General features: G+C 36.7%; 1 protein-coding gene and 1 pseudogene across 1 annotated transcript in view; both read left to right on the forward strand.

The window, feature by feature from the left end:
• The first annotated feature begins 1,597 nt into the window (after window positions 1–1,597).
• On the forward strand, window positions 1,598–1,695 carry LOC125233016 (annotated as a pseudogene).
• Window positions 1,696–4,951: 3,256 nt separating this feature from the next.
• Window positions 4,952–26,573, forward strand: part of LOC125232327 (alanine--tRNA ligase, mitochondrial) — a 28,551-nt gene continuing 6,929 nt past the window's right edge. Inside the window, exons 1-11 of the mRNA XM_048137954.1 lie at window positions 4,952–5,306; window positions 5,499–5,672; window positions 6,301–6,446; window positions 8,287–8,442; window positions 13,153–13,297; window positions 14,221–14,354; window positions 17,167–17,352; window positions 18,867–18,984; window positions 22,443–23,245; window positions 23,467–23,610; window positions 24,515–24,641. Coding sequence (XP_047993911.1) covers window positions 5,112–5,306; window positions 5,499–5,672; window positions 6,301–6,446; window positions 8,287–8,442; window positions 13,153–13,297; window positions 14,221–14,354; window positions 17,167–17,352; window positions 18,867–18,984; window positions 22,443–23,245; window positions 23,467–23,610; window positions 24,515–24,641 — 2,328 coding nt within the window. The 5' untranslated portion in view covers window positions 4,952–5,111. The remainder of the gene's footprint in view (window positions 5,307–5,498; window positions 5,673–6,300; window positions 6,447–8,286; window positions 8,443–13,152; window positions 13,298–14,220; window positions 14,355–17,166; window positions 17,353–18,866; window positions 18,985–22,442; window positions 23,246–23,466; window positions 23,611–24,514; window positions 24,642–26,573) is intronic.

A 26,573-nucleotide genomic window follows, 5' to 3' on the forward strand; every position in this document is an offset into this window, starting at 1 on the left:
TACTTGATTACTATTTTGTGAGGGACGCTTAAATTTTTAAGAATATATTTATGACCTGATATTTTCCGTGCATATCCCCAGTATTATTACTATGCAGGCTATGGCGTGTAACAGTGATTGCTTTCAAAATTTTGATGGTCTCGCAAGAAGCTAAGATGCAATTCATTAACGATTAAGTAGATAAAACCTAGGACACGTTTTGTATCAACTTTTAAAGGTTCTAGTGTCATATTGGATTCCCTATTGGGGTCCGGTCTACTTTAGGGTTAATGAAGCCCCGCTTGGGCCGGGCTTCTGTTCCCGTCCTAAAGGACAAAAGCAAACTCCAGCATTTATTATTACTATTATGTTATTTTCTTCATTCTTAATTAAAGAGTGCCTACTATTGATGCACAGTATCGTTCTAAGTGTAAGCGTTGAATAAATTTCCGGTACTAATAATAATAATAATAGACTTACTGGAAGTTTGCTACTCTAGCTAAAGTAAAAGATTTTGAGTGAAACCCCTGTATGTGATATAAAATTGTAATGTGATATGCATGCTTTTCTATGTCTAAAAAATGGCTATTTCACCCTATGTCTATAGTGTGAGGTCTGAGATTTACCAGAATAACCATTATTATTTAAAGTAGGTACCTACTCTGTTGTAAATTACCACATACAGGAGAGTCACTATTGATCTTTTGCTTCTATCCAATTAGGATATATAAATAAATAGTAAGTGACTGTCTGCTGATTTAAGTACACAAGTTGTTGTGCAATAAATTTATTATTATTCTGCTGCGCAAGCAGATGTGTTGACTATGCAGTATTCGTATCGGCTCATATCCTAGATTTAGCGTTACAAAGAAAAGACCCGAAAATTGTTTTTTATTCGAATACCTACTCTAATAATTTCCGCTTGCGCAAGGCGTAAAGAGACATCATTATAATAACATTGTTGCTTGGGATATCCATTGAGACGATTTGCGAGGCTGGGCAAATGTTAGCGGGAAATCCGTGTAAATAGGAAAGTTTCCGCCAAGCCTATGTATCTAATCTTAATTACTCGTACTTCCGTCTGCGCAAGACGTGTAAGTATTTCTACTTACCCAACAAATAATAAGCCTGCGCAAGGCCTTTGCTTGTTATTTTTTGTTATTTGACTGCTACACTAGCAGACGAAATAAAAGAAAGGAGCCTATGAGACTATCTATCTAGTGTAATGAATTACCAATAATATAGCAAGCCTGTCCTGGCCTGCGCAATGTAGCGTGATCATAGAACTTGCCTTTTTATAAAATTTTATCTGCCATTCCATAATATTCATAATTTGCCTGCGTAAGGCATGTGAATATTATGAATATATTGTGAATATTCAGCAACAAAACATAATCTCTGAAGAGATTTTGGCCGTCACGGCTATAGCCTCCGCAGGGCGTGTTAAACTTACAACTCGGCTCTCTGCTAGAACTATCAGGAACCGGATATTCTTAAATTAATGTAAACAGCATTCTTAAACTGTTTTTGCAGGGTTTAAGTAGGTAAGCAAGATATGATAAAACATATGTATTAGCCTGTTACATATCGCTAAACAAGTGCTTTGATTATGCAAGTAGTATTTGCTTCGGCAGTACATATACTTAAATTGGAATGACAGAATATTAGCATAGCCCCTGCGTAGGGAAGACCCGCAAAGTGGTTAATTAAGCGTCTGGCCATATTACAATAACATAAATATATGCTTCCGCAAAGCAACCACAAGTCATATACTGTGTATTATTGCGTATCGGGCTACTACCACGAAAACGCATGCTATTAAGTAAATATACATTTCAAATACAAATCATCATATTCATGAAATATCTAACCTAACCTAACCTATTCAGCCGCCAGCGACTAGCTAAGCGAACTTACCGGTCAATGGCTCTTTTCAACCACATATGTATTGCCGGCTCCGCTAGCAGCGTGAAGCTCGCACTAGCGCTGAAACCAGCACCACTTGCACTTTTATATATTCTGTGCCAGCACCAAATCAATGATTTTGAATACAAGTCACGTGGAACGGGATGAGCCTAGTTCCTTATTAAAGCAAAGGTTGGATTAGTGGGTGTACTCTTCGTAATCCAGCTTGCCTGGTAAAAGTGGTAAATAACCAAATTGTTCCTATATCTAAGATTGTGGTAATCTATACTGGAACTGAGTAATTGGCTTGCAAAAACCTGACAATTTGTGTTGACTATCAAATTTACGTCATCAAAGACTCAGATCTTTAACCCTTTATTAATTTCCTATGAGTTAGACACTTCACTTCCTTCTGTGGACATAATAATATATAAGGTTGTACCCCGCTGTATGTGAATATAACGTTGGAATTCTTTAACCTTCCACGTATAATATATATAAGAACAATTTGGATGTTTACCGTATGTAAATACCTATGACCCACATAGGGTATGATATGATCAGAGATGAATAAAATTTATCTGTACGGTACCTGTCTGAACGACAATAAGCCATGCCATACAAAGCTTTTAAATCAAATGATTGATATCGATTCCAAATCAAAAACCTTCTAGATTTCCTAGACAACTTGTCTAACATCCCACAGAAACCCGCTCTCTGGGTAAGAAGGAGGCCAAAGTTCTTTTCGAGAAAAGGGATGCACCGTAATCCTAAATGTGACGTTAGAAGAATGTACATACATGTACCTCTTAATCAGCTTGAATCTGCTCCTAACGCTAAAAGACGGCTCTTTAAGATTTTTAGTATCAAACACTAATTATTCTGGGAGCTTCATTCAGGCAAATAACCGCGAAGGTTATTGCTGCAAGAATACTACGAATGTTCAACAAGAACTGATCGCCGAGTCTGCCTACATTCTTCCCTTGTTTTTGACAAAAATAAGTTATGAATTATTTAGTGTCTTGCTTGGCTACTCGTCTAAAATACATAAAATGTACTAATATTAGAGCTATGCGCCTGTGACATAACTAATTTATGGGGTCAAATCAATGCTAAAATCTATTTTGGAACTATTTTTAGTCCTTTTTTTTTTTTTTTTCAAATATAACTAAAACTTCAGTTAGGCCTACAGTCCAAGTTATTTATATATCTTACCATAATGTGTATCCAGCAGATATAGTTGGTACTTATATATATTACAATGATAAGTGAAAACCAGTGTTTTTCTAGCTATACTACAACTTATTAGCAAAGGTAGTGCTGCTTGCTGCTTACCATATCAACCTAACTAATTGCAAATACTTATATGTACAACAAAATGAAACCACTTATAGGGTGGTACATATTAAAAATGGACTGAAACGAAAATCTTATAAATTAAAAGATAATTTATTGACTAAATAGCTGCGCTCTGTATACTACTATTATTCACCTTTAGGTGGGCGCAAGAAATTCTTCTTTTATTCGTATATGCCAACTTAAATCGGCCTGGAAATACAATGCATGTACATACTGTGACATCACGCAATGATCACCTTTGTTCAAATTTGTACGTACACACTTGACATTGTTTAGCCATTATATGCTAACAACAAAGTAAGGAAATATTGTAGTCGATTTATATATCTTCAAGGGAGTTCCCGTTGTTTTTGTAAAATGTTGTATAAGTGCACTTGATTCCTCATAAAGACTATAAGAACTTTCAAATAAATATTAATACAAAGGAATAAGCCATGAAGATAATTTTGTGTCTGTAACGTAACCTAAACAGTATTATGCCTTAGTTATACTGAGATCTTTAGATCTAACATATATGCTTTGCTGTGATAAAGACAAATAGGATTGTGGCTTGTAATGCCTCAACAAGATTTCACTGTCTTTTTGCGAAGTAGATCGATGCATAATGATAAAGGATCCTGAAATTAATAGAAACAGACAATACCGAAAATTATGAATTGATGGGTGAAATGAAATAAACATATGAACTCGCTTTTAGAAATAAGATTTAATCTTATAACTTGATTCACATTGATTTATTAAAAATACAGTATTCACAAAAATAGTAACATGTATCACTGCAGATTCCACTTAGTTGGTTGAATTGAAATGATTCACCCACACACGCAGATTATTAAGTGCACTAGTTGTTTCCACCAGTTTCACTAATGATGAGGAATTAATCACATTGGCGTTATGCTGGCCACCAGGCGGTCACAGACAGGTCTCAAATATAATAAAATAGGCTTCAAATAACGGTAGGAAGCTTAATAGCAGCGTTTTACCTTACAATAAAACGCATATTAAGCGAAGTACCTTATTTGAAGCCTATAGTTTTTAGGCCGCCAGTGGCAATATAAGTACACCGTTGCAATAAACCACTTTACTTTTATTACACCCATGGAGGGTAGGTTTAACTCACTAATGTATTTTATCACCTTCACCATTCAAGTTGCAAAATCCAACACCTATATACTCCAATGTATACTGGTATGTCCCTGTTTTTATTTAAAATGTACATAATAAAAATAATTATTGCAACCTTTTTAGTAAATTGTACACTTATTGCAACTTTGTCTTGGTTATAATTTGAGAACCAATGAGGCAAACGGCGCCCGCAGGCGCTACCGCCCGGTGGTGAGGGGATAAAACTGGAAAGGTAAAACTGGTGGTGGGGATAATGGCGACTACTGTCAGCTAATATTTGAACCGCTACGTCATCTGTTAACAGGATTGCTCTCTCAAATATAATAAAATAGGCTTCAAATAAGGTACTTCGCTTAATATGCGTTTTATTGTAAGGTAAAACGCTGCTATTATTACAAAAAGAAAATATCTTAGTAATAGTTAAAAAATAATATCGATTTTTACGTTTATAAGGGATGAATTTACAAAAAACATAAATAAATGTGAAAACATTTATATTTCATTTTTATAGACCTACACGGTAGGTCTGTCAAATTGTGAATGTCAATGTCAATTCAATTTATTGTTTGTCTATGACGTTTGTGTGATTCCAGAAAAACTTTTCTTTTACGTAAACAAAAGCGGTTAAACTAAACCGATATTATTATTTATGTGTTTTATAATGTATTGAGGTTCAGTAATCTTAATTATTTCATAATTTTATTTTGCGATTAAAACGTAGAAGAATAATATAACCTATAACAATGTTACGAATACCGGTTCGAAGCAGAGTTGGACTTGAAAAGTCGCTGGTCCGGATGAAGTCGTCGAGCAGCTTTATACGAAGTACTTTCATTGACTATTTTGTCCACAATCACGGCCACAAGCATGTAAAATCAAGCTCAGTAGTGCCCCTGTGCGACCCCTCGGTGCCCTTCGTAAATGCTGGCATGAATCAGGTAAACAACACATAAATGTTTCTACCATATTCTAGACTAGAACAGACAATAATTGCTATTGTTGATTGCTTTTGTCTTCAGTAGTTCTCTATGGTTTTCACTTTGAATAAGCTGATAATTTTCTCAAAAGCTACAATTATTAACAGAAGCTTCTTATTGGAAAAGTAAACCTCAAGTTTTGGACCTTTTCAGTTTAAAGGCGTGTTCCTCGGTCGAGTGGAGCCTCCATGTCCTCGTGCTGTAAACTCGCAGAAGTGTGTCCGCGTCGGGGGCAAGCACAATGATCTTGAAGTTGTTGGCTCTGATGGACACCATCATACTTTCTTTGAGATGCTTGGCAACTGGTCGTTTGGGGACTATCATAAGGTATGATTATCAATGTTGACCATTCATGGGTTAACTTGCAACCTGTCACTGCAATGTCACAATTTCGTTTTCTCAACCCCATTTGCCAACTAAGTTAGTAGTTTCATGTGTTCTGACCCCTTTATTACAGGCGTGATTGTATGTATGTTGTATGTATGATATTGTAAAACAAAAGATTTCTACAAATAATAATAATTGCTTGTATTTTGTAAAGGTTTCTTGTACCCTGGTTTAACTTCTGGTTTTTACAAAGATGTAATGAAATAATTCTAAATTGCATATGTATTGGTAGAATTTTGTTTGTTATATTCTGTCAAACAAGTCTGTCAGTAAATAAGAACTAAGAAAACTGTAGGTATCCTTTTCTCTAGCACCCTAAAGAAAAGGATGCATATAGTTTTCTTTGTTCTTATTTACTGAAAGACTTGGTTGACAGAGTATAGTAGCTAAAGTTATAACTTTTGGTATAGACATGAAACTTTGTGGGGCATATTCTACTTAAATATTTAATCTACAGTTATACTCACATTACTACATTGTGACTGTTGCAACACTTACAACTTGTATTGAGTCATTAGAAGTATTTTGGTGTAAAAAGAATTGCTACAAAGTCATTTATAATTTGCAGAAAGAAGCATGCAAAATGGCATGGGACCTGCTTCTAGGCCCGTACCGGTTCAAGCCTGAAGACCTAGTGGTGACATACTTCGAAGGTGACCCTATCCTCGGCATCATAGAGGACCGGGAGTGTAGGGACATTTGGAAATCACTGGGGTAAGGGTACTTGTAAATACTAATTTATTGTACATACATAGCATTGCGATACTGCAAGGAAATGTCGCCAGTATCCTTGGTACAATGCCTCAAGGGCCTATTTTAGACTTTAGCTAGCTTTTAAGTTTAGTCTTAGTGTCTTATACAACGTGCTCGCGAGGAACCCGCATAACTTGAACCACGAGTTTCTGAGGCAAAAAGAAAGAAAAAATGTTATATGAATTTTAAAATTGTTCGCCAAAAAAAAAATTTTTTTTTGTTTTTTTTTTTTTACTTTTTTGGACGTATTTTCACATAAAAAAAATTTTTTATCCATAAAGTTGGCAATTAAAATGAGTTTTTTCATTTATTTTTCTAAAAACCAAATTATTTGGAAGTTTTCTTGTCACATTTGACATCTATCAATGACTACTGTGAGACTATGCTCCACAATTGCGCATCAGCGCCGTTAAGAAACCTTTTCTACTGAGTAACAATACGGAAATGTTTTTTTTTAATTGGCAATAACTCTGAAACTAGACGAAATCTAGAAAAGTTTATATGACATTTTAGTCTTAAAATGTGACCAAGAATATGCCGTTAAAGTTATATGGGTTCCTCGCGAGCACCTTGTATAATTATGTAAATATGTAGGTGTAAATAAAGAGATTTATTGTATAGGTAGTAATCTGCAATAATATGTCATTCTTCCAAGGATGCGAAAATATGTGACATATTCATATGGCTTTATAAATAACTCATAAATTTGAGTCAGATATATTTGCCAGCCTCATTCTCTAACATATTTTTGTCAGTGATTTTACTCTGAAATGAAAATTTTCCATCAGATACTTTAGTCAGTGTCAACTTTAATGTTATTTTTAACCCTTAAATGCATAGTGATGTATATATGCATCATGCATTTTTGACTCTATTGACAGCATGTCAAAGTTTAAATTTGAATAAATCTTTGTCAAGGTCATGCATTTAAGGGTTAAGGGTCCTTCACACTTATTAATTTATTTATTTTTTATGAAAGTGGTGAAAAATGTTTTTTTTTTTCGAATTTAACAGTAAGTGATACCACTGTGGTTTAACGAAAACTTAAAAGAAACCAAAAAAAATGTATGGGCATTTTCATAATTTGGGGGGGGGGGGCAATTACCGTAAGTTGTTAACAAAAATTAACTCATTGTCAGTTTTGTGCTCTTGCTAATTGGGGGGACTCAAATAATGAAAATTCCCGTATGTCTGATGGCGACTGTAGGAATGCGGCGCGCATACAGACATAACGCATGGAGTATGTTTGTTAGAAAGATTACTACTTTCTATATGTCATTACATTTTTTTTTTTTTTTTTTATACTACGTCGGTGGCAAACAAGCATACGGCCCGCCTGATGTAAAGCGGTCACCGTAACCTATGGACGCCTGCAACTCAAACAGTGTCACATGCGCGTTGCCACCCCATTCAGTACACTCCCTTTTTGTGATAAGTACACAGCTCTATGCTAGGGTTCGGGGGACGACTCAAAGGACAATAACGGAACAAGTTAGTTCCGTAAGTCCTCCGTCATCAGCACACCGCACCCTCGTTGAGCTCTGGCAGCCTTATGGCAGGAACACAACACTATGTAGGGAATGCTATTTGGCTGCGGTTTTCTGTAGGCGGAGTACTACCCCAGTTGGGCTCTGCTCAGACTCGAGCGACGATATCCGCTGTTGTGCCCTAGAAAGATATATTCGCTATGCCCTACCTCCTACTATGCCCTACCTCCTACTCTTACATTCTTTAGATTAGCAATATATGTAATGTATGTAGATATTAAAGCTCCCTTAGCAAAATATCCCTTACATTTCAGCGTGAAGTCCAGCAGACTCAAGGCGTTAGGCACAACAGATAATTTCTGGGAGATGGGCGCCACTGGGCCCTGCGGACCTTGCACTGAGGTACACTACGTCAACAAGGACGGCAGCCTCACGGAGATATGGAATATTGTATTTATACAGTGCAACAGGTTAGTATAACTATAGACAAACACTGTATCTTATAGCTGTGCTCATAGAGTGAGATGGTGCCAGTGCGTCTTGCTCTAACTGCTGTCCAGTGTAGACTCGGCGGACGCAGGAGACGTGGGAGATGGGTGCCACTGCACTGAAGTACACTACGTCAACAAGGACGGCCGCCTCATGGAGATATGGAATATTGTGTTCATACAGTGCAACAGGTTAGTATAACTATAGACAAACACTGTATCTTATAGCTGAGCTCATACTCAGTGACATTAGAGTGAGATGGTGCCAGTGCGTCTTGCTTTAACTGCTGTCCAGTGTAGACTCGGCGGATGCAGGAGACGTGGGAGATGGGTGCCACTGCACTGAAGTACACTACGTCAACAAGGACGGCCGCCTCATGGAGATATGGAATATTGCGTTCATACAGTGCAACAGGTTAGTATAACTTTAGACAAACACTGTACCTTATAGCTGAGCTCATACTCAGTGACATTAGAGTGAGATGGTGCCAGTGCGTCTTGCTCTAACTGCTGTCCAGTGTAGACTCGGCGGACGCAGGAGACGTGGGAGACGTGGCACTGCACTGAAGTACACTACGTCAACAAGGACGGCCGCCTCATGGAGATATGGAATTATGTATTTATACAGTGCAACAGGTTAGTATAGTTGTAAAAAAATACTGTACCTTATAGCTGAGCTCATACTCAGTGACATTAGAGTGAGATGGTGCCAGTGCGTCTTGCTCTAACTGCTGTCCAGTGTAGACTCGGCAGACGCAGGAGACGTGGGAGATGAGATGGGTGCCACTGCACTGAAGTACACTACGTCAACAAGGACGGCTGCCTCATGGAGATATGGAATATTGTGTTCATTTCATACAGTGCTACTGGTTAGTACAGATATAGACCAACACTGTATGTTGTTTAGAGCAATGGTGGGCAAAGGACAGCCCGCTAGCAATGTCCGTCCAAGTATTTGATTAGTCAGACATTACAGGCATTTTGAATACTAGGCTTGTTTACATTGTTCGCAAATTCTGTTGACGGAGACTTTATATAGACAAACGTAGCATTTATAGCTGAGTGCATATACTTCAGAATGACAGAGATCGCTCTAGCGCGTCGCGCTCTTAGTATTGTGTTCATACAATGCAAAAAAAATATGGCAACAATTTAATCTGAGCGATGATCAGGCGTTTACTCAATTGTCCCACTCGCGGAATGGAAGTGAGATAATTTTATCATCTTAAGGGGTGATTTCAGAGATAAAAATGTCGTTCACGGAGCTAAAATCTATATCAAATTTTAAACTAGGTTTAGTGGTATAATCCTTGATGCAAAACACAGACGCATGGATTATCAACGGGTTTAAATGAGGGTAAAAAAAAAACTCTCAAAGTCTACTTGTTATAATACACGCACAGAGTCTTGTCGAAGCAATATCCCGTGTTTCGGTTCAACCTCAGCAAGCACGTCTCGATGCACTGAGGTGTCAGGCAAGACGCGTCGTTGTAGTTTATTGCCAGGTTTTATTGTTTTCGTACACAACCGGGCCGCGGCCGGACTATATTCGGACTAGCATTTATTGTATTTATAATAGTGAAAATGCCATAAATACGCTATGCGTCATTTAGCAACATGCCATGCTTTGTGACATGCCTGTGACATGGTTTGTGAGTATTTTGAGAATCAGTAATTTAGATAGCGCCTGAAAAAAAGAATGGCAATAATCCAATTTGAGCAAAATGCATACATCGATGATCAGGCGCTGCCTCAACAGTCCCACTCGCGGAATGGAAGTGAGATATTTTTTATTATCATAAGGGGTGATTTCAGAGGTAAAAAATATCGTTTGTCTGTTTCCGGGGCTCAAATCTATATCAAATTTAAACTAGGTTTAGTGGTATAATCCTTGACGCAAAACACAGACGCATGGATTATGGACGGGTTGAAATGAGGGTAAAAAAAAACTCTCAAAGTCTACTTGTTATAACACACGCACAGAGTCTTGTCGAAGCAATATCCCGTGTTTCGGTTCAGCTTCAGCAAGCACGCCTCCAGGCAGCCGGGCACCAGACACTGTTCATCGTTGTAGGATATCGGCATGTACGAGACCTCGGGAGTCGACATTTCGCCGGCTGGAAAATAGATAAAAACATAATAGGCTACTAGACTCGGTATTTTGTGACGGCAGTTTATGACGTCGACGTCATCGTACACTTGTAATACCCAGAATATAACTATGATGTCACTAGATGGCCGACAGCGTTTTCGGTGGCCAAATTAAAAAAATACTCACATTTTTTATTAAAAATACGTAGTGATTAGGGATGTACCGACTAGTCGGGAAAGCCGACTATCCGGCCACTTTTGTAGTAGGCGATTAGTTGGCTACTAGTCGGAAAAAATGGAAAGTGATAGAAAAACTACAAAAATAAATCAACAGCTGGGTAATTCCGTGTAACAGAGTAATGTAAGTGACCAATTATTTGCATGTTTTTTTATTCATGGTGCTAATTTAAATATCAATATATCTAAGGATTAAAAGTAGGCTTATCTAGAGATAAATTAAGATTTCAATTTGCATCATAAATAAAAAAACATGCAATTCATTGCATGGTCACTTACATTACAGTTACGTGGAATTGCCCAGATGATGTGGTTGTATTATGTACCTAATATCTGGGCGACCGAGCTTCGCTCGGTTCTATTTTGATATATCACATCTTTAGATAAAAAAAAACTCTTATAAATACAAAAACAAAAAAAAAGAGTGTAAAAAACAAAAACTTAATTTCTGGCCGGGATTCGAAACCCTGACACCTACGATCTATCTGCGTACATTAGACCGACCTCGTACGACTGAGCTAAGCGGAATCGATGCGCGCGGCGAAATTAACGACCATATTTTACGTTTACTAACGCGAAAGAAAAACTCATGAAAACTCGAAAATTCGCGTTTTCCGGGATCTAAGGCTACGTTAGATCGATTTTTTACCCCCGAAAACCCCCACATAACAAATTTCAGCGAAATCGTTAGAGCGGTTTCCGAGATCGTCGGCATATATAAATAAATAAATAAATAAATAAATAAATAAATAAATAAATATACAAGGATTGCTCGTTTAAAAGCATAAGATTTGTTATGATTTTTTTAGTAAAAACAAGTAGTCATCACAGATATAAATGTCCTAGTTAGGACTATCAATTTCATTGGCAGGATCACTAATTCACTACCTAAGTATACTATGCAAAACCGGTTGTTAAAAATGGAAAATGTATACAAATATTCTTGTAGACCTTTGAACCTGTAAAAAGTCAAGGAAAGCGCGAACTAAGGACCAAAAATGACATTCTAAATAAGAATTTAGTTGAAAAAACTGAACTTTGGCCGACTAGCCGACTAATCGGCCACCCCAGTGCCGACTAGTCGGCCCAATCAATAGTCGGTACATCCCTAGTAGTCATCGATGACTAAACCGGGAATAAAACTAATCTTAGGCACTGGTGCGGAAGCGAGTAAGCGATGAGCTGTCGGCGATAGAAAGGAACAAAAGATAATCGCTCCCGTGTAAATAAAAGAGAGAGCGAGATTCTCTGGATAGCTGCCAAACCATCCGCACCGTTTCAAATTAAAAGTGAATTGAGTTTACGTACGTAGTATCTGTCCTTGGCTCTTTCTTTCATATAACACCAATGTTGACGCAATAACCAGAAGAATGTTCGTCATGTCGGTGTTTGCGGTAATATGGTTTTGCCCAGTCTATACTTCAAATGGTTGAACCAAACATAGGAGGTACAGTCGAGTGACATTTTCAAACAAGAATTTCTGTAGAAAATTGATTAGAGACAGGTACTGATTTTAATTTAGATGGTTATCTGTTAGTCGTAAAATTTAAATTGAATCATTAGCATTCTTTGTGAAATTATGTCTCTGAGATAATATCATTTTTAACCCCCGACTCAAAAACGACGGGGTGTTATAAGTTTGACGTGTCTGTCTGTCTGTGTGTGGCATAGTAGCTCCTGAACGGAGGAACCGATTTAGATTTAGTTTTTTTTTGTTTGAAAGCTGAATTTCCCTTGTGTTGACGAATAAATATATTCTATTCTATTCTTTGAGACAAACTGGCGGGAAACTTCCGAGGATAGGGATACGTTGAAGAGTAAGAAGGAGGCCTTTGCCCAGCAGTGGGACAATGTAGGCTAATAATGATAATGACATCAAAGTTCTCCAAACGGCTTGGATCTATATCCCCACTCACGCCTTATAAATGACCGGGCTCGAAAGACCCGAGAGTTTTAAACGGAGATACAAATTAGTACATTTGGATACAAGTTCGTAAAAGGGGAAGTTCGACACGAGTTACGAACGACTTTTTTAAGTAGAGATGGACCTCCGAAGAGAGAGATGTACCACTTCTCGCACTAGTACGTAATAAAAGCACCATCTGTCCTAAAATAGTACATTACGATACAAGTGCGAAAAAGAGGAAGTTCGAAACGAGTGCCGATAAATTAAAAACCGAAGGGAGTGTTTTAAATCGATACGAGTTACGAATTTCCTTTTCGCACGTGTATCGTACGACGTTTTTCAGTACAGATGAGCCTCGAAGTTTCGACCTGGCATATAATGAACCACTTCTCGCACTAGTGCGTCAAAAAAAACACAATCTGTACAGAAAAATAATGTTCTATTCAATATTTATACAGGGAAGCCGACGGGTCTGTGAAGCCACTTCGCAAGCACCATGTTGATACCGGCATGGGTCTAGAGCGAACCACGGCTCTCATACAAGGCGCCCCGTCCAACTACGATACGGACTTATTCCAGCCTCTGATGAAGGCTATTGCACAGGTAAGTAACGCAATTAGATTAGTCTTTATCAAGTGGAGTTGGAAGTGGAAGACCTGAGGCGAACTTTTCTTGTTCAAATCGGGGAAATATTGCAAAAAGGCCAGGTCAGAAGTACTCGAAACCGACGAGCGTGTATGAGAAACGTTATGAAAGTGTGTGAAGCGAAAGTGATTTGTCAGGATCGTAGTAAATGGAAATCCGTGATCTCTGCCTACCCCTCTGGGAAACAGGCGTGATTGTATGTATGTATGTGTTTATCAAAGTCTTATATAACTCCGTATAGACGGATAAAGTCTACGAAAAAAACGTACCTCAAGTTCGTGGTCAATGGGTGACCACGAACGCTGTAAAGTGTTTGAAGCGTCGGGATGAATTGTAAATTCATTATACGCGATTTAGGGCCGGTTGCATCAAACCGTCTGTCACCGTCAAAGCGTTCGTTAAATTTTATTATATGGAAAGTTCCAAAGACGTCTGCTTTCTGACGATGATATGTCTGTCAAATGTGGTTGATGCAACTGGCCCTTAATCCGTTTCCATCGTTTTATTTTATGGTGTAGTAGTTGAGCGCTGGTGGCCTAGCGGTAAGAGCGTGCAACTTTCAATCCGGAGGTCGCGGTTTCGAACCCCGGCTCGTACCAATGAGTTTTTCTGAACTCATGTGCGAAATGTCATTTGATATTACGCTTTTCGGTCAAGGAAAACATCGTGAGGAAACCGGACTAATTCCAATAAGGTCTAGTTACCTTTCGGGTTGGAAGGTCAGATGGCAGTCGCTTTCGTAAAACTAGTGCCTATGCCAAATCTTGGGATTAGTTGTCAAAGTGGACCCCAGGCTCCCATGAGCCCTTGGCAAATGCCGGGATAACGCAAAGAGGATGATGAGTAGTTAAGTGTTTTCTAAATTGTATTATTGTCGGTAGAACAGCCCCGGCGCGCCTCACTACAAGGGCAAGTTCGGCGACGGCGCGCCACTAGACACCGCATTCCGCCGCCTCACAGACCACGCGCGCATGCTAGCAGTCTGCCTTGCTGACGGCGCATTCCCTAACACCAAGTAATCTTTTGCCTTGAATCTATAAATTGATCTGACGACCGGTCTGGCGCAGTCGGTAGTGACCCTGCCTGCTACGCCGCGGTCCCGGGTTCGAATCCCGGTAAGGGCATTTATTTGTGTGATGAGCACAGATATTTGTTCCTGAGTCATGGATGTTTTCTATGTATATAAGTATTTATATATTATCATAAATTAAATATAACAATATCATACACTCCACCACACATAGATGGCGCCACAAAAAAATGTCTTGTAGCTTTCATTTATACTTGTAGATGGCGTTAAGTGTCACTTTCGACATAGATTTACGGCTCGGAATTGACATTTAATGCCAATCTACAAATAATCGATGGCAACAAGGCATTTTTTTTGTGGCGCCATCTATGTGTGGTGGAGTGTAAGCGCGTTCGTAGGCGGTCGCATTTTAATGTATGGGATGGTATGATCTTGTTATATTTAATTTATGATATTATATATATCGTTGTCTGAGTACCAACAACACAAGCCTTCTTGAGCTTACCGTGGGCCTCAGTCAGTCTGTGTAAGAATGTCCTATAATATTTATTTATTTATCTCATTTTCTAAATAGCGATAAGGCGGTCTAGCATAGCTTGAGGCCTCGCGCGCGAGTACATGTATCTAGCGCGACTTCAAGTATAGTCTCATTGGAATCGCGCGCGAGATCGCAAAACCGCAAGATCGCATGTTCTGCCTATGATTCATCCTTTGTATCCTTTTACCGAGAAGTGGCAATAAAGAAATGATGAGATTCTATTTAACCACGCTTAATTTAGCGTCAACACAGTAGGTTAACCCGAACCCTCCTTGGAACTTGTGCACTCCTTTTTACTGTATATTTAACACAGCAAAGGGAATGTACAACTAGCAAAATAGTCTTGGATTGCGCACTTTACTAGCAAAAAGTCTTGGAGTAGTGGGCTTATAGCACTCTAATATTTGTTTTAGAAAATGTTATGCTCTTATATTAGCCTTAGATAAGTTAGTACGCACTCTAGAACTCTCTGTCTCATTACTTAGTCTCATATGTGTATATAAGCGTATTTTATAATACTATTATAAGCCTCTTACTCCTACAATAACATTTACGTAGATTCATTGTTCTTGAGAGTAAATGTTCTTATAGTCCCCTTCTCTAAGTTTATTTGATTTTATAATGGTCCTAATAAATGCTCTTGTAAGAATGTCAGGCTAATATCTGCATAACATAAAAACACTATAAGTACATGCCTTTTTCATCTTATTCAAAACTATTATAAGATCAATAGCAGTAGTTTAGTAAGATATTAGAGCGATATTGGATCATTTGATGTTATAATAGCCTTAATAAATGCTTTTGTAAGAACTTCAGACTAATATCAGCATAACATAAAAATACAATAGTGCATCTTTTTGTGACCTTATTTAAAGCTATTATGAGATCAATAGCAGTAATTTAGTTCGATATTAGCGTGATATAGAATAAACATACTTAAATAAACAATAGATGAGATCAATATAAAGTGATTAGACCTTAAATCGATTTTGGGAACACAATTGTAAGTATACAACCATTTCACATCACCAACATTGCCATTTGAATAAAAAGTAAAAACAATAAGTATATTTGTTTTTATAGGGTCAAGTGATGTAAAATCAGGTCAAGATAAAGAAAATGAGGTTTTATATAGGTAAAGCAGGAACCTAAATTAATTAAACATGGCCGTATCATTGGTATTCAAGAATGCTAATATTAAGTAAATGATCTTATAATAGTCTAATAGCGCACTGAGAAAATGCAACTATAACAATGGCGTCTTTTTACTGCAAATATAGGAATAAAATAATTAACGAAGATACAAAATACTATTATTTGAGTGGGCGCATGAAATTTGAAGTGTAAATAAGGGTCCATTTTACAGTAAATAATATTTTCCAAATACTTACTGCGCAATATGAAGAAGCACCAAGGATAATAAACACGCTATTATAAGTTTATAAGTATTACTAAATGGTAATTCGTACCTTCAGTGTTTATTTTGTCACAACATTTTTTTTATATTATCACGCTACAGACCAAGTGTACCGTGTTGTCGTACAAAAATCAAAATAAGCTTGTTTAGGCTCATAAGAGTCTAACGTTGGACCAAAATAAGCCTATGCAGGCTTATAAAATACTTACCTGAAAGCGATATTAGCCTAAGGAGGCTTAAATTAGTTTTGGCATGATTACTGTAAAAGCAAACAGTATGCAATAAAAGTGATATTAGAACGATATTAAAATAAATACGCTTATAATTGTGCCCAAATCCAGGATTATACGATGATATAGAATCAATATAAAACCAAAAAAATGTAGTCTTGAGATCGTTGTAAGCGCGACTTTTGCTAGTTGGGAATAATTAGTACATATTAACTTAGCTTAAACATGGACATTTCCAATGATAATCGACAGATCGTTTTTAAGACGAATGAATTTTGTAAATCAGCAGTTCTCAAAAAGTTTGTACAAAAATTAAGGGAAAAGTTAAATTTGTTTTTATTAATTCCTATTTTGTTACCAAGATTTTGTTATTTTGTTGATGAATTGAGATTTTAGCAAGTTTTATTTCGTCATTAAGGTTCTCTAGTATCTATATTTTCTTAATTATAACAATTATCCTGTATATATCTTACGAAAGTCGAATTATATTACTAAATGTTGGTAACAAAATAGGATCAATTAAAATTTGCTGACGTGGCTATGTACAAAGTTGACGGGAATTGCTGAAATAACACTTATTTCAATATCTAATTGCCTCATTTTTTGTTCCAGCCTGAATCTAAAGCAGATAATGCGTACATCCCTCAAGATCTCCACCGATGTATTCGGCAACCATCGTCTAGTCCGCATTTTATACGACGAAGTGGCTGACACTCTTGGGGACGCCTACCCAGAGTTACACGCGAGAGCTAAGGACGCCAAGCTGATCATAGAGCATGAGGAGCAGGCTTACAAGAGGTTAGTGTACTTAAAGATCCATCAACTAGTACATTCTGTATGAAGAAGTGGCGTCCACAGTCGGGGACGCTTACCCAGAGTTACACGCGAGAGCTAAGGACGCCAAGCTGATCATATTGCATGATCAGCAGGCTTACAAGAGGTTAGTGTACTTAAAGATCCATCGACTAGTACATTCTTACTCGCGAGAGCTAAGGACGCCAAGCTGATCATATAGCGTGAGGAGCAGGCTTACAAAAGGGTTAGTGTACTTAAAAATCCATCGACTAGTACATTCTGTATGAAGAAGTGGCCTCCACAGTTGGGGACGTCTACCCAGAGTTACTCGCGAGAGCTAAGGACGCCAAGCTGATCATAGAGCATGAGGAGCAGGCCTACAAGAGGTTAGTGTACTTAAAGCATCTACTAGTACATTCTATATGAAGAAGTGGCGTCCACACTCGGGGACGCCTACCCAGAGTTCTTGCGAAAGCTAAGGACGCTAAACCTCTGAAATTTCTTCGAGAAATAAGTGATGTAATTTTGCCCAGCATTAGCATAGATTGAAGTTTCCTTTATAATTATTATAATTCAATGAAGTTACTTCGTTCCCCATAATAATAATTAATTCCTCTGAATTTTTAACGTATAATATTTCTTAAAAATTTACTAACTTACAGTTATAGCATGTCAATAAGTAATTGAGAAATATTAATCATAAATGTTTTAGTAAATGTTAAAAATCCTGCCTGTAATCTATACAAGTACCCATATACCTAATATTTATAAACATTATGCCTCCCTAGGGTTGCAAATAGAAAAAAAAACAAATGTTTTTTTTTTAATAATACGACAATAAGGGTTTTTCGTGATTTGTAACATTTCAATAACAATAAATATATTTAAGCGATAAACATTCAGTATGCAAAACGTTTATTGGGGAATCCCCGCTGCGGCGTGGAGCGTGGAGAGGCGGTGGTATTGCCAACAGTAAATAGCGACAACTACTAACTACAGATTGTGTAAATGTTAGTTTTATAAAACCAGAAATTAAAGTTACTAAATTAAATTCGTTTAATAGTTAACATAAAGTCTAAAAAACAGTATAAAAGTATTAACTGTTTAGCAAATTTTGTGACTTCGTCCTTTAGAAAAAAATATACTCCGGAAAAAAAGTCATTTTTTTTTTCACGGTTTTTTTTTCATGTTTTTTTTTTCAAGCCAGAAAAAAAGTTTTTTGCAACCCTATGCCTCCCCTCCCCCTCGCCTCTCGCTCGGTCCGCTCGGCCGTCTAGTTCACGGGTCTAGTTAGTGGCCTGACAGATGGATATAAGACGTGTGTAGAAACGGTTGTGTGCCTTCCGGAAGAATTGACCCCGGCCAACACTACCTTGAGTGCTTCACTCCCGGAGAGAGTAACAGCATATCTTTGACATACTGACCGATTTTTTTATTTCTATTTTGCCCCTTCTGTAACGTACAACAGTAAACGTACGAAACTCGACATTTCCAACCCTTAACCTGTGTATTCTCAGATTGCGGGCAGAGCTGGTGAAGAAGTGGCGAGACCTGCTATCGCAGCATCCTGAAGTCGAGGCTATGAGCGACGTGGAGATGGCCGGCTTCCCAAGAGGATATAAAGAGTTCAAGGAGGTATGTTAAACAATACATGGATACAGTTTGCAGTACTTCGCTATATTACCGCACTAGTTAGTTAATGAGCTCATTACGCAACTATGTCAAAATTGAAATGGTCATAGGTACTGTAAAACGTCGTAAGATACACGTGCCAAGAGGAAATTACTCGCGTCGATTTAAAACACTCCCTTCGGTCGTGTTTTTAATAATTTATCGCTACTCGTTTCAAATTCATTCTTTTCCGCACTTAGAGCGTAATGTATCTACTATTAAACTACATATTGTGCTATTTTATTGCACTAGTGCGTAATGTTTTACATTATGTGCCGAAAAACGAACTCACTAATACGGAATTGTGTATGGATAACCGCGATGTTATACGACTGTCATAATGGGCGGCCTCAATAAAGATAATAATGGAGAATTTTTTTCTCTAAGTAGAAATACAACCATCTATCACACAATACAAGCCTGCTTGAGCTTACTACTGGGGACGCTATTGCTATGTCTTGTATGGGAACCCTGCATTTTATGATTAAGCACTGAGACTTGGCACAGTTGTTCATTGGGTGGCCCTGAGTAGATAAAGATCGGGAGGCATCGAGAGCCCCCCTTAATTTAGGAGGGAGGAGGGGGGGAAGGCTGGCGCCTCCGCGCTTCCTTTGAAACCATATTTCTCTAAAACTATACAAAATAGGGCATGCGATATATCATTTTCGGATAAATGAAGGACGAGGAATTCATTTTTGGAACAAAAAAAAATGTATTTTAGAATAAAAATACGAAATAAAATGGGAAAATCTGAAAACGATTTTTTTTTATACATATTATTGCACATTTTATGAAAACTGTAATGGTTTTTTCTAAATAAAAAATATGATTTAATAGCTACATTTATCTAGTTTTAGAAAATGTATAATTTGTTATAGAAATATATTATACGACGAGTGATAAAAAATAATTTACATCGCCCGATAGGGTGATTTGAATGCTCATTTCAATAAGTTTTGTCAATGATTTCAGGTATAATCACTATTTTTAACACACGAAAGCCGTTATCATTGTATTTTATGGCTATTTTAGTGATTAATGTACTTAAAATAAAAAAAATACAAAAAAAAATGTGATAACTTTTTTATAACATTATCCTATTTTGTTCTTTCTATACAATATATATTTAAAAGCAATAAATATGAATGAAAAGCCACATTTATGTAATTTATAAAAATATATAGTTTGTTACATAAATATATTACGAAACGCGAGATAAAAAATAATGAAAGTGACGTGGCAGGGCGATCTTGATGTACGGTACGGGTCAGCTTGTATGATTCGATGAGGTGAGGTAAAGGTACTCAAAGCTCTCAAAAAGTGTAGTTATTTATACTTCAAATTATACAACATACTCCTATATAGTCTGAATTTAACTATTTATATTACATGAAATGATCAATTGATATGATAGGTCAGATATATACATCTGATCTTAATACATCTTGTGAAATAGTAGTTATCTATATGATTTGCCTAATTTATGGATAATTCTTACTTGACATATTTATTATTCCAGATCTGCGTCCTGTACTTGCGTCTGCGTGCTGTTTGGTTAACGAGTGCCGAAAATAGTTATTAACCAAAAAAGACCGCCAAATTAACAGCATTTCACCGACAAAAGCTGCCTTGCACCATTTTTGTAAGGGTTATAGGTATATCAAGTATTTATGGGGTCAACTAAACCCAATTCAAAATTTGCCATTATTTGCGACTTGTGGCTGGACGAAAGTCTGTAACAATTGGTATTTGGGAGCCTACTTGCCCGCAACGTTGCCTGTTGCTGCAGAAACATGCCTCGAAATTGTCGGATGCAGGTGTAAAAAACAGTGCCGCGTAAGGTGCAATCGTAAAAAAAGACTTTTTAAATTAAATGTTCGGAGCTGATGTGCTTATGCAGTGGATGTTGTGATATATACATAATTAAATTCAGACTATTCATGTTGTTTTATTTGAATAACTCAGAATAGCTACACTTTTTGAGAGCCTTGAGTACTAGCCCCGATACACATGTTTTCGTCTAGTCAGACCATTTTTTGAGGTTCTCCTTCGTACAAAAGTAATGTCTTAGTTCAAAAATCATTAATATTTAATGCTAATACGAATCTAGTTTATTTTTTATGGCACTATTGCGCAATAACTAACTATCATTGATACTGAAAGGAAGAATATGACGATTTTTATTTTATCTTTTATGGATGGGTAAAACCGATTTAATTTAAGGAGGCCCAAAGGAAGTAACTAAATTCTGCTAGTAAACTAAAAAATCTTCAAGCCTATGCATGCAGAACTGCTTCAGGAGAGGAGAACGTGATTAAGACATTTTTTTGCAATATAAGTCACATGCAATTTTATTTTACAATCAAAATAAACTATATTATAGGACTTTTACAATTTTCTGTACTGGGTCGTGATATACCTACATGTGTAAACGTTATTAGAATAAGTATATTTCTGTATTACTAGACGAACTCCACTGCATAGCGGGTAGTACCTTTACCTCACCTCATCGAATAATTCAAGCTGACCCGTACATTAAAATTTTCATTTTCATTATTTTTTATCTCGCGTTTAACACAAACTAAATATTTTTATAAACTGCATAAATGTGGCTTTTTATTGATATTTATTGCTTTTAGATATATATTGTGTGGAAAGAACAAAATAGGATAATGTTAAAAAAAATTATCACATTTTTAATATTTTTTAAAATTTTTGTATTTTTTTTTATTTTAAGTACATTAATCACTAAAATAGCCATAAACTACAATGATTACGGCTTTCGTGTGTTAAAAATAGTGATTATACCTGAAATCATTGACAAAACTTATTGAAATGAGCATTCAAATCACCCTATCGGGCGATGTAAATTATTTTTTATCACTCGTCGTATAATATATTTCTATAACAAATTATACATTTTCTAAAACTAGTTAAATGTAGCTATTAAATAATATTTTTTATTAAGAAAAAACCATTACAGTTTTCATAAAATGTGCAATAATACGTATAAAAAAAAAATCTCGTTTTCAGATTTTCCCATTTTATTTTGTATTTTTATTCTAAAATACATTTTTTTTGTTCCAAAAATGAATTCCTCGTCCTTCATTTATCCGAAAATGATATATCGCATGCCCTATTTTGTATAGTTTTAGAGAAATATGGTTTCAAAGGAAGCGCGGCGGCGCCAGCCTTCCCCCCCTCTTCCCTCCTATATTAAGGGGGGCTCTCAATGCCTCCCGATCTTTATCTACTCAGGGTCACCCAAGGAACAACCTGTGCCAAGTCTCAGTGCTTAATCATAAAATGCAGGGTGTTGTGCAATAGCGTCCCCAGTATACTGTGGGACTCAGAAAAAATGTGTAAATGTCCTATTTATTTTTATTTAAATAGCAACCTACTGAATATGTTTTCCTTTTCAGGTCATGTCCAAGCAAAACTCCTCCGTAATACCAGGCGAGCTAGTCTTCAAGCTATACGACACCCACGGCTTCCAAGAAGACGTCATAGAGCGGATCGCCAAACTCAATCACCTAACCATAGACAAGCCGGCTTTCTGGAAACTTCTCCAACAACACAAGACGAGGCACAAGACCGCCATACAAGAACAAACCGCCAGCCGAGCGCAGCTATTCGAGAAAGCCATAGAAACGCTACAAAAAGATGACATAACCTCAACTAACGACTCACATAAATACAAGTACTCAATAATAGACAGTGGAATACAATTTGAACCATTGAAGACGAAGTTAGTAGCAATTTTAAACGAAAATGGCGAATGGATAGACTTTTTAGAACCATCCGAAAACATGCCTTACTATCTAATAACAAAAGACACTAATTTCTACTGCGAGGAAGGCGGCCAAATAGCAGACTCGGGACTTATTCGTATAAACGATCAAGTGTTTTTAAAAGTGGAAAGTGTTTTTAAAATTCGAGATTTCGTGTTCCATAAAGGCTGTTTCACAATAACTGAACCTACAGACACTTACGTGAATTCTAATAGTGAAGTGTTACTAGAGTTAGATAGTGAAAAACGTCTAAGTGTAATGCGGAATCATACGGCAGTGCACTTATTGAACGCGGCGCTTAGGAAAGTGCTGCCGGATAGTGTGGTGTGTCAGACCGGGTCGAGTGTTACGGATAAGGGGTTGTCTTTAAATTTGTCGGTTTATGGGCAGAGGCTGACGCAGGATGTGATGATGAGAGCGCAGGAGTTGATTCGGTGAGTATCTATAATATGCGAAGGATAGCATGTTTGCTTATGTGAGTGTCCACCAACTTAGTTCATATGTGTTTTATCCTCTTTAATTTTCGAAATTTTTGCCCATTCGTGGTTACAACTTACCTATAGATAATCAAAAGATACAGGAGGTTAATTGTGTCGCTTAACTTCAACGCTTATTATAATAATTAAATAATGATAAAATGTTTTTTATTCAACAGTGAATCAATTCAAGCCAACACGCCAGTGGAATCCCGGGTCATAGACAGTCTTCAACTAAACGAGTCCATTTTAACTGTTCCTGGCGAGAGCTACCCGGAAAGCGGCTTACGTGTAGTAGAAGCTGGAGCACCGTTGCCTTCTAAGTAAGTTGTAATTATTCTTCTCTTAGTGAGCGTTGATTACTCTGTCAGTTGGATTACCATTGATATTGAATTTTTAAATATAGAACGTCTATGAGACTCAAACATATTTAAAATATTTTAAATATTTATATTGGACACTTAAATGCAGGTACTTAGAGTTTTAAGCAGAGTAACCGTTTATTTCAACTGAAGCATTTTTTCAACTGATTGTGTTCCTCATTACTTATTATTTGAGCAGTTCCCAAAGACTTTGTACATAGCCTCGTCAGCAAAATTTTATTGATCCTATTTTGTTACCAACATTTAGTAACATCAGTCGACTTTCATAAGATATACAGGGTGTAAACCTAATACGGGCGAACCTCTTAGCGGTGGTGAGTATAGGACATAAAAAATGGAATTAGATAACTTTTACTTAAAATTGAAATATTTTATTTATCCATACAAATTAATTCGGCCCGCAACGTAATGCAAACACACTCGCATGAAACGGTCGTTGACAGTTGTCATTGATTGTCATCGCAACCACGTTTACAGTACATTGCTGCTGGGAAATTTTTCAAAAATTAATTATGGGCTGAAAATTAAGAGTAACTCAAAAACACCTCTTAATTGATGATAACAATATTGAATTATATGCCTGGTTTCATTTATCGCCCTTATTACGTTTACGCGCTGTATATAATTATTATAATTAAAAAAATATAGATACTAGAGAACCTTAATGACGAAATAAAACTTACAAAAAAAATCAATTCATCAAATAAATCATAAAAAAATGGTTTAACTGTTTCCTTCGTTTTTGTACAAACTTTTTGAGAACTGCTGATATATCTACGCTGCAAGGAGATTTCAGCTTAAACATTTAAAACGAGAATTTGATTTTATTGTCATTTGTTCCCAGAGAGTTATGTTGCGGCACACACGTGCCATCTACGGGGCATATTGGCGAGCTGTGCGTGACGCTGGTGAAGGCGGCAGGCGGCACCTCGCCCAATATTCACGCAATCACTGGCCCTAGAGCCACTGAGGTAATTTACAATTGTACATTACTACATTTAATTGATAGTGTGTAACGTGTGCAATTAATTATGTACGTGTCTCAGAATCTTAATAGGGATGACGACTACATAAAAAAATGGCATTCTGTTTATAGTCAGGGACCAAACGACCTCTTTTACAAAAAGTCGTCGACATCTCTTCTAAATACCTAAAACAGGTATGGATGTGTTCCTCGTTATCTCCAGATTACGAATTGACCTGTTTTAGTTTAAGGAGGGGGGGACGGGTTGAGAAAAAGGGGGAGAAAGATGGCGGCCGACCATCATAGATATTTATTCACATCTCGACTCCTATGGCACCAATCTGTTCGTGCAAGGTGTCGTTTGAAAGCTTATTAAACCTACTTTAATTGTTTTCAAATAACTATACTCATAACAGTAACCGTTTACGAAATATTTGAAAATATGTGTTTTTTTATCGCGCATGAGTTGCACAAGTACTAGAAAAAATGCGTCTAACTCAATAAACAATAACTTTACCGCAATTGATGTTATTATAAAATTTTCGCGTCTATTCATGCTCTTTTTAAAAATATAAGTTTCATTGGTTAATGATAATATATAACCATGTAATTACGAATTTGGTTTAGCAGGAGTCACTCTGCCCGGTCGCAGAAATGGGCGCTGACTGTAGTAAAGTATTCAATATTTTTGAGGTCCTATTTTACGGATCCATATGCGAGAGGTATCGTTTCAAAGCTAATTAAACCTACTATATTTTTTTATAAATAACTATAATCATAAAGATAGCTGTTTAGAAAATATTTGAAAATATGTGTTTTATAGACCATGAGTCGCACAAGTACCTACTGGTAAAAAATGCTTCTTAATCAATAAACAACAACTTTTCCGGAATTGATGTTAGTATAAGATTTACGCGAAATTTCGTGCGCTTTCTAATAACATAAGTTTTATTGGTGTATGATATTATATAACCAAGTAATTACAAATATGGTTAAGTAGGGGCCACAGCGCCCGGCCACGTATGGATGCTGACCGTCGCCAAATTTTCTATATTTTTCAGATCCTATTTTATTTAACAGGAATCTTTTGAAAGCATATTATGCGTACTATCATTAGTTCTCAATAAGTTTAGTTGTAACTGTAGTAGCTAACAAAATATTTGAAAATATGCATTGGAACCGATGTGAGTAAAACATGCTTCTAGCTCAATGAATTATATTTTTTCCGCAATTGATATAATAACAAAATAAACGGCGAAATGTATGACCTTTGTCAGTATTGCATAAACAATTAATGTTAATTTATCCATCATACTCACTGCGCACCGTCATATACATGGATGACCATTTTCGTTGCCGTGTTCATAATTTTTAAGATTGTATCTTGGTGCATGACCAATAAACAATAATTTTACCGCAAAGAATGTTATGATAAGATTTACAGGACATTTCATATGCTTTCTAAAAATATAAGTTTTATTGATGTATGATATTATACAACCAAGTAATTACGAATTTGGTTTAGCAGGTGTCACTGCACCCCCGTGACGTAAATAAGTGCTAACCGTCGCCTAATTTTACGTATTTCTCAGATCCTATTTTAGCGATCAATTTGTGAGAGGTATCATTTGAAAGCATATTATGCGTACTATCGTTACTTTTTAATAATTTTAGTCGTAATTGTAGAAGTTAACAAAATATTTGACAATATGTGTATTTTTACTGTATATGAATAGCATTCGCACTGATACGAGTGAAACATGCTTCTAGCTCAATAAATTATATTTTTCTGCAATTGATATAATAACGAAATGAACCGCAAAATGTATGGCCTTTACGAAAAATGAGTTTTGTTAGTTTTGCCTAAACAATTAATGTTAATTTGTCCACCATACCCACTGCGCACGGTCAATCGTCATATAAACGGATGTCCACCGCC

The sequence above is a fragment of the Leguminivora glycinivorella genome, chromosome 13 (genome assembly GCF_023078275.1).
Source record: "Leguminivora glycinivorella isolate SPB_JAAS2020 chromosome 13, LegGlyc_1.1, whole genome shotgun sequence".
NCBI classification, from domain to species: Eukaryota; Metazoa; Arthropoda; class Insecta; order Lepidoptera; family Tortricidae; genus Leguminivora; species Leguminivora glycinivorella.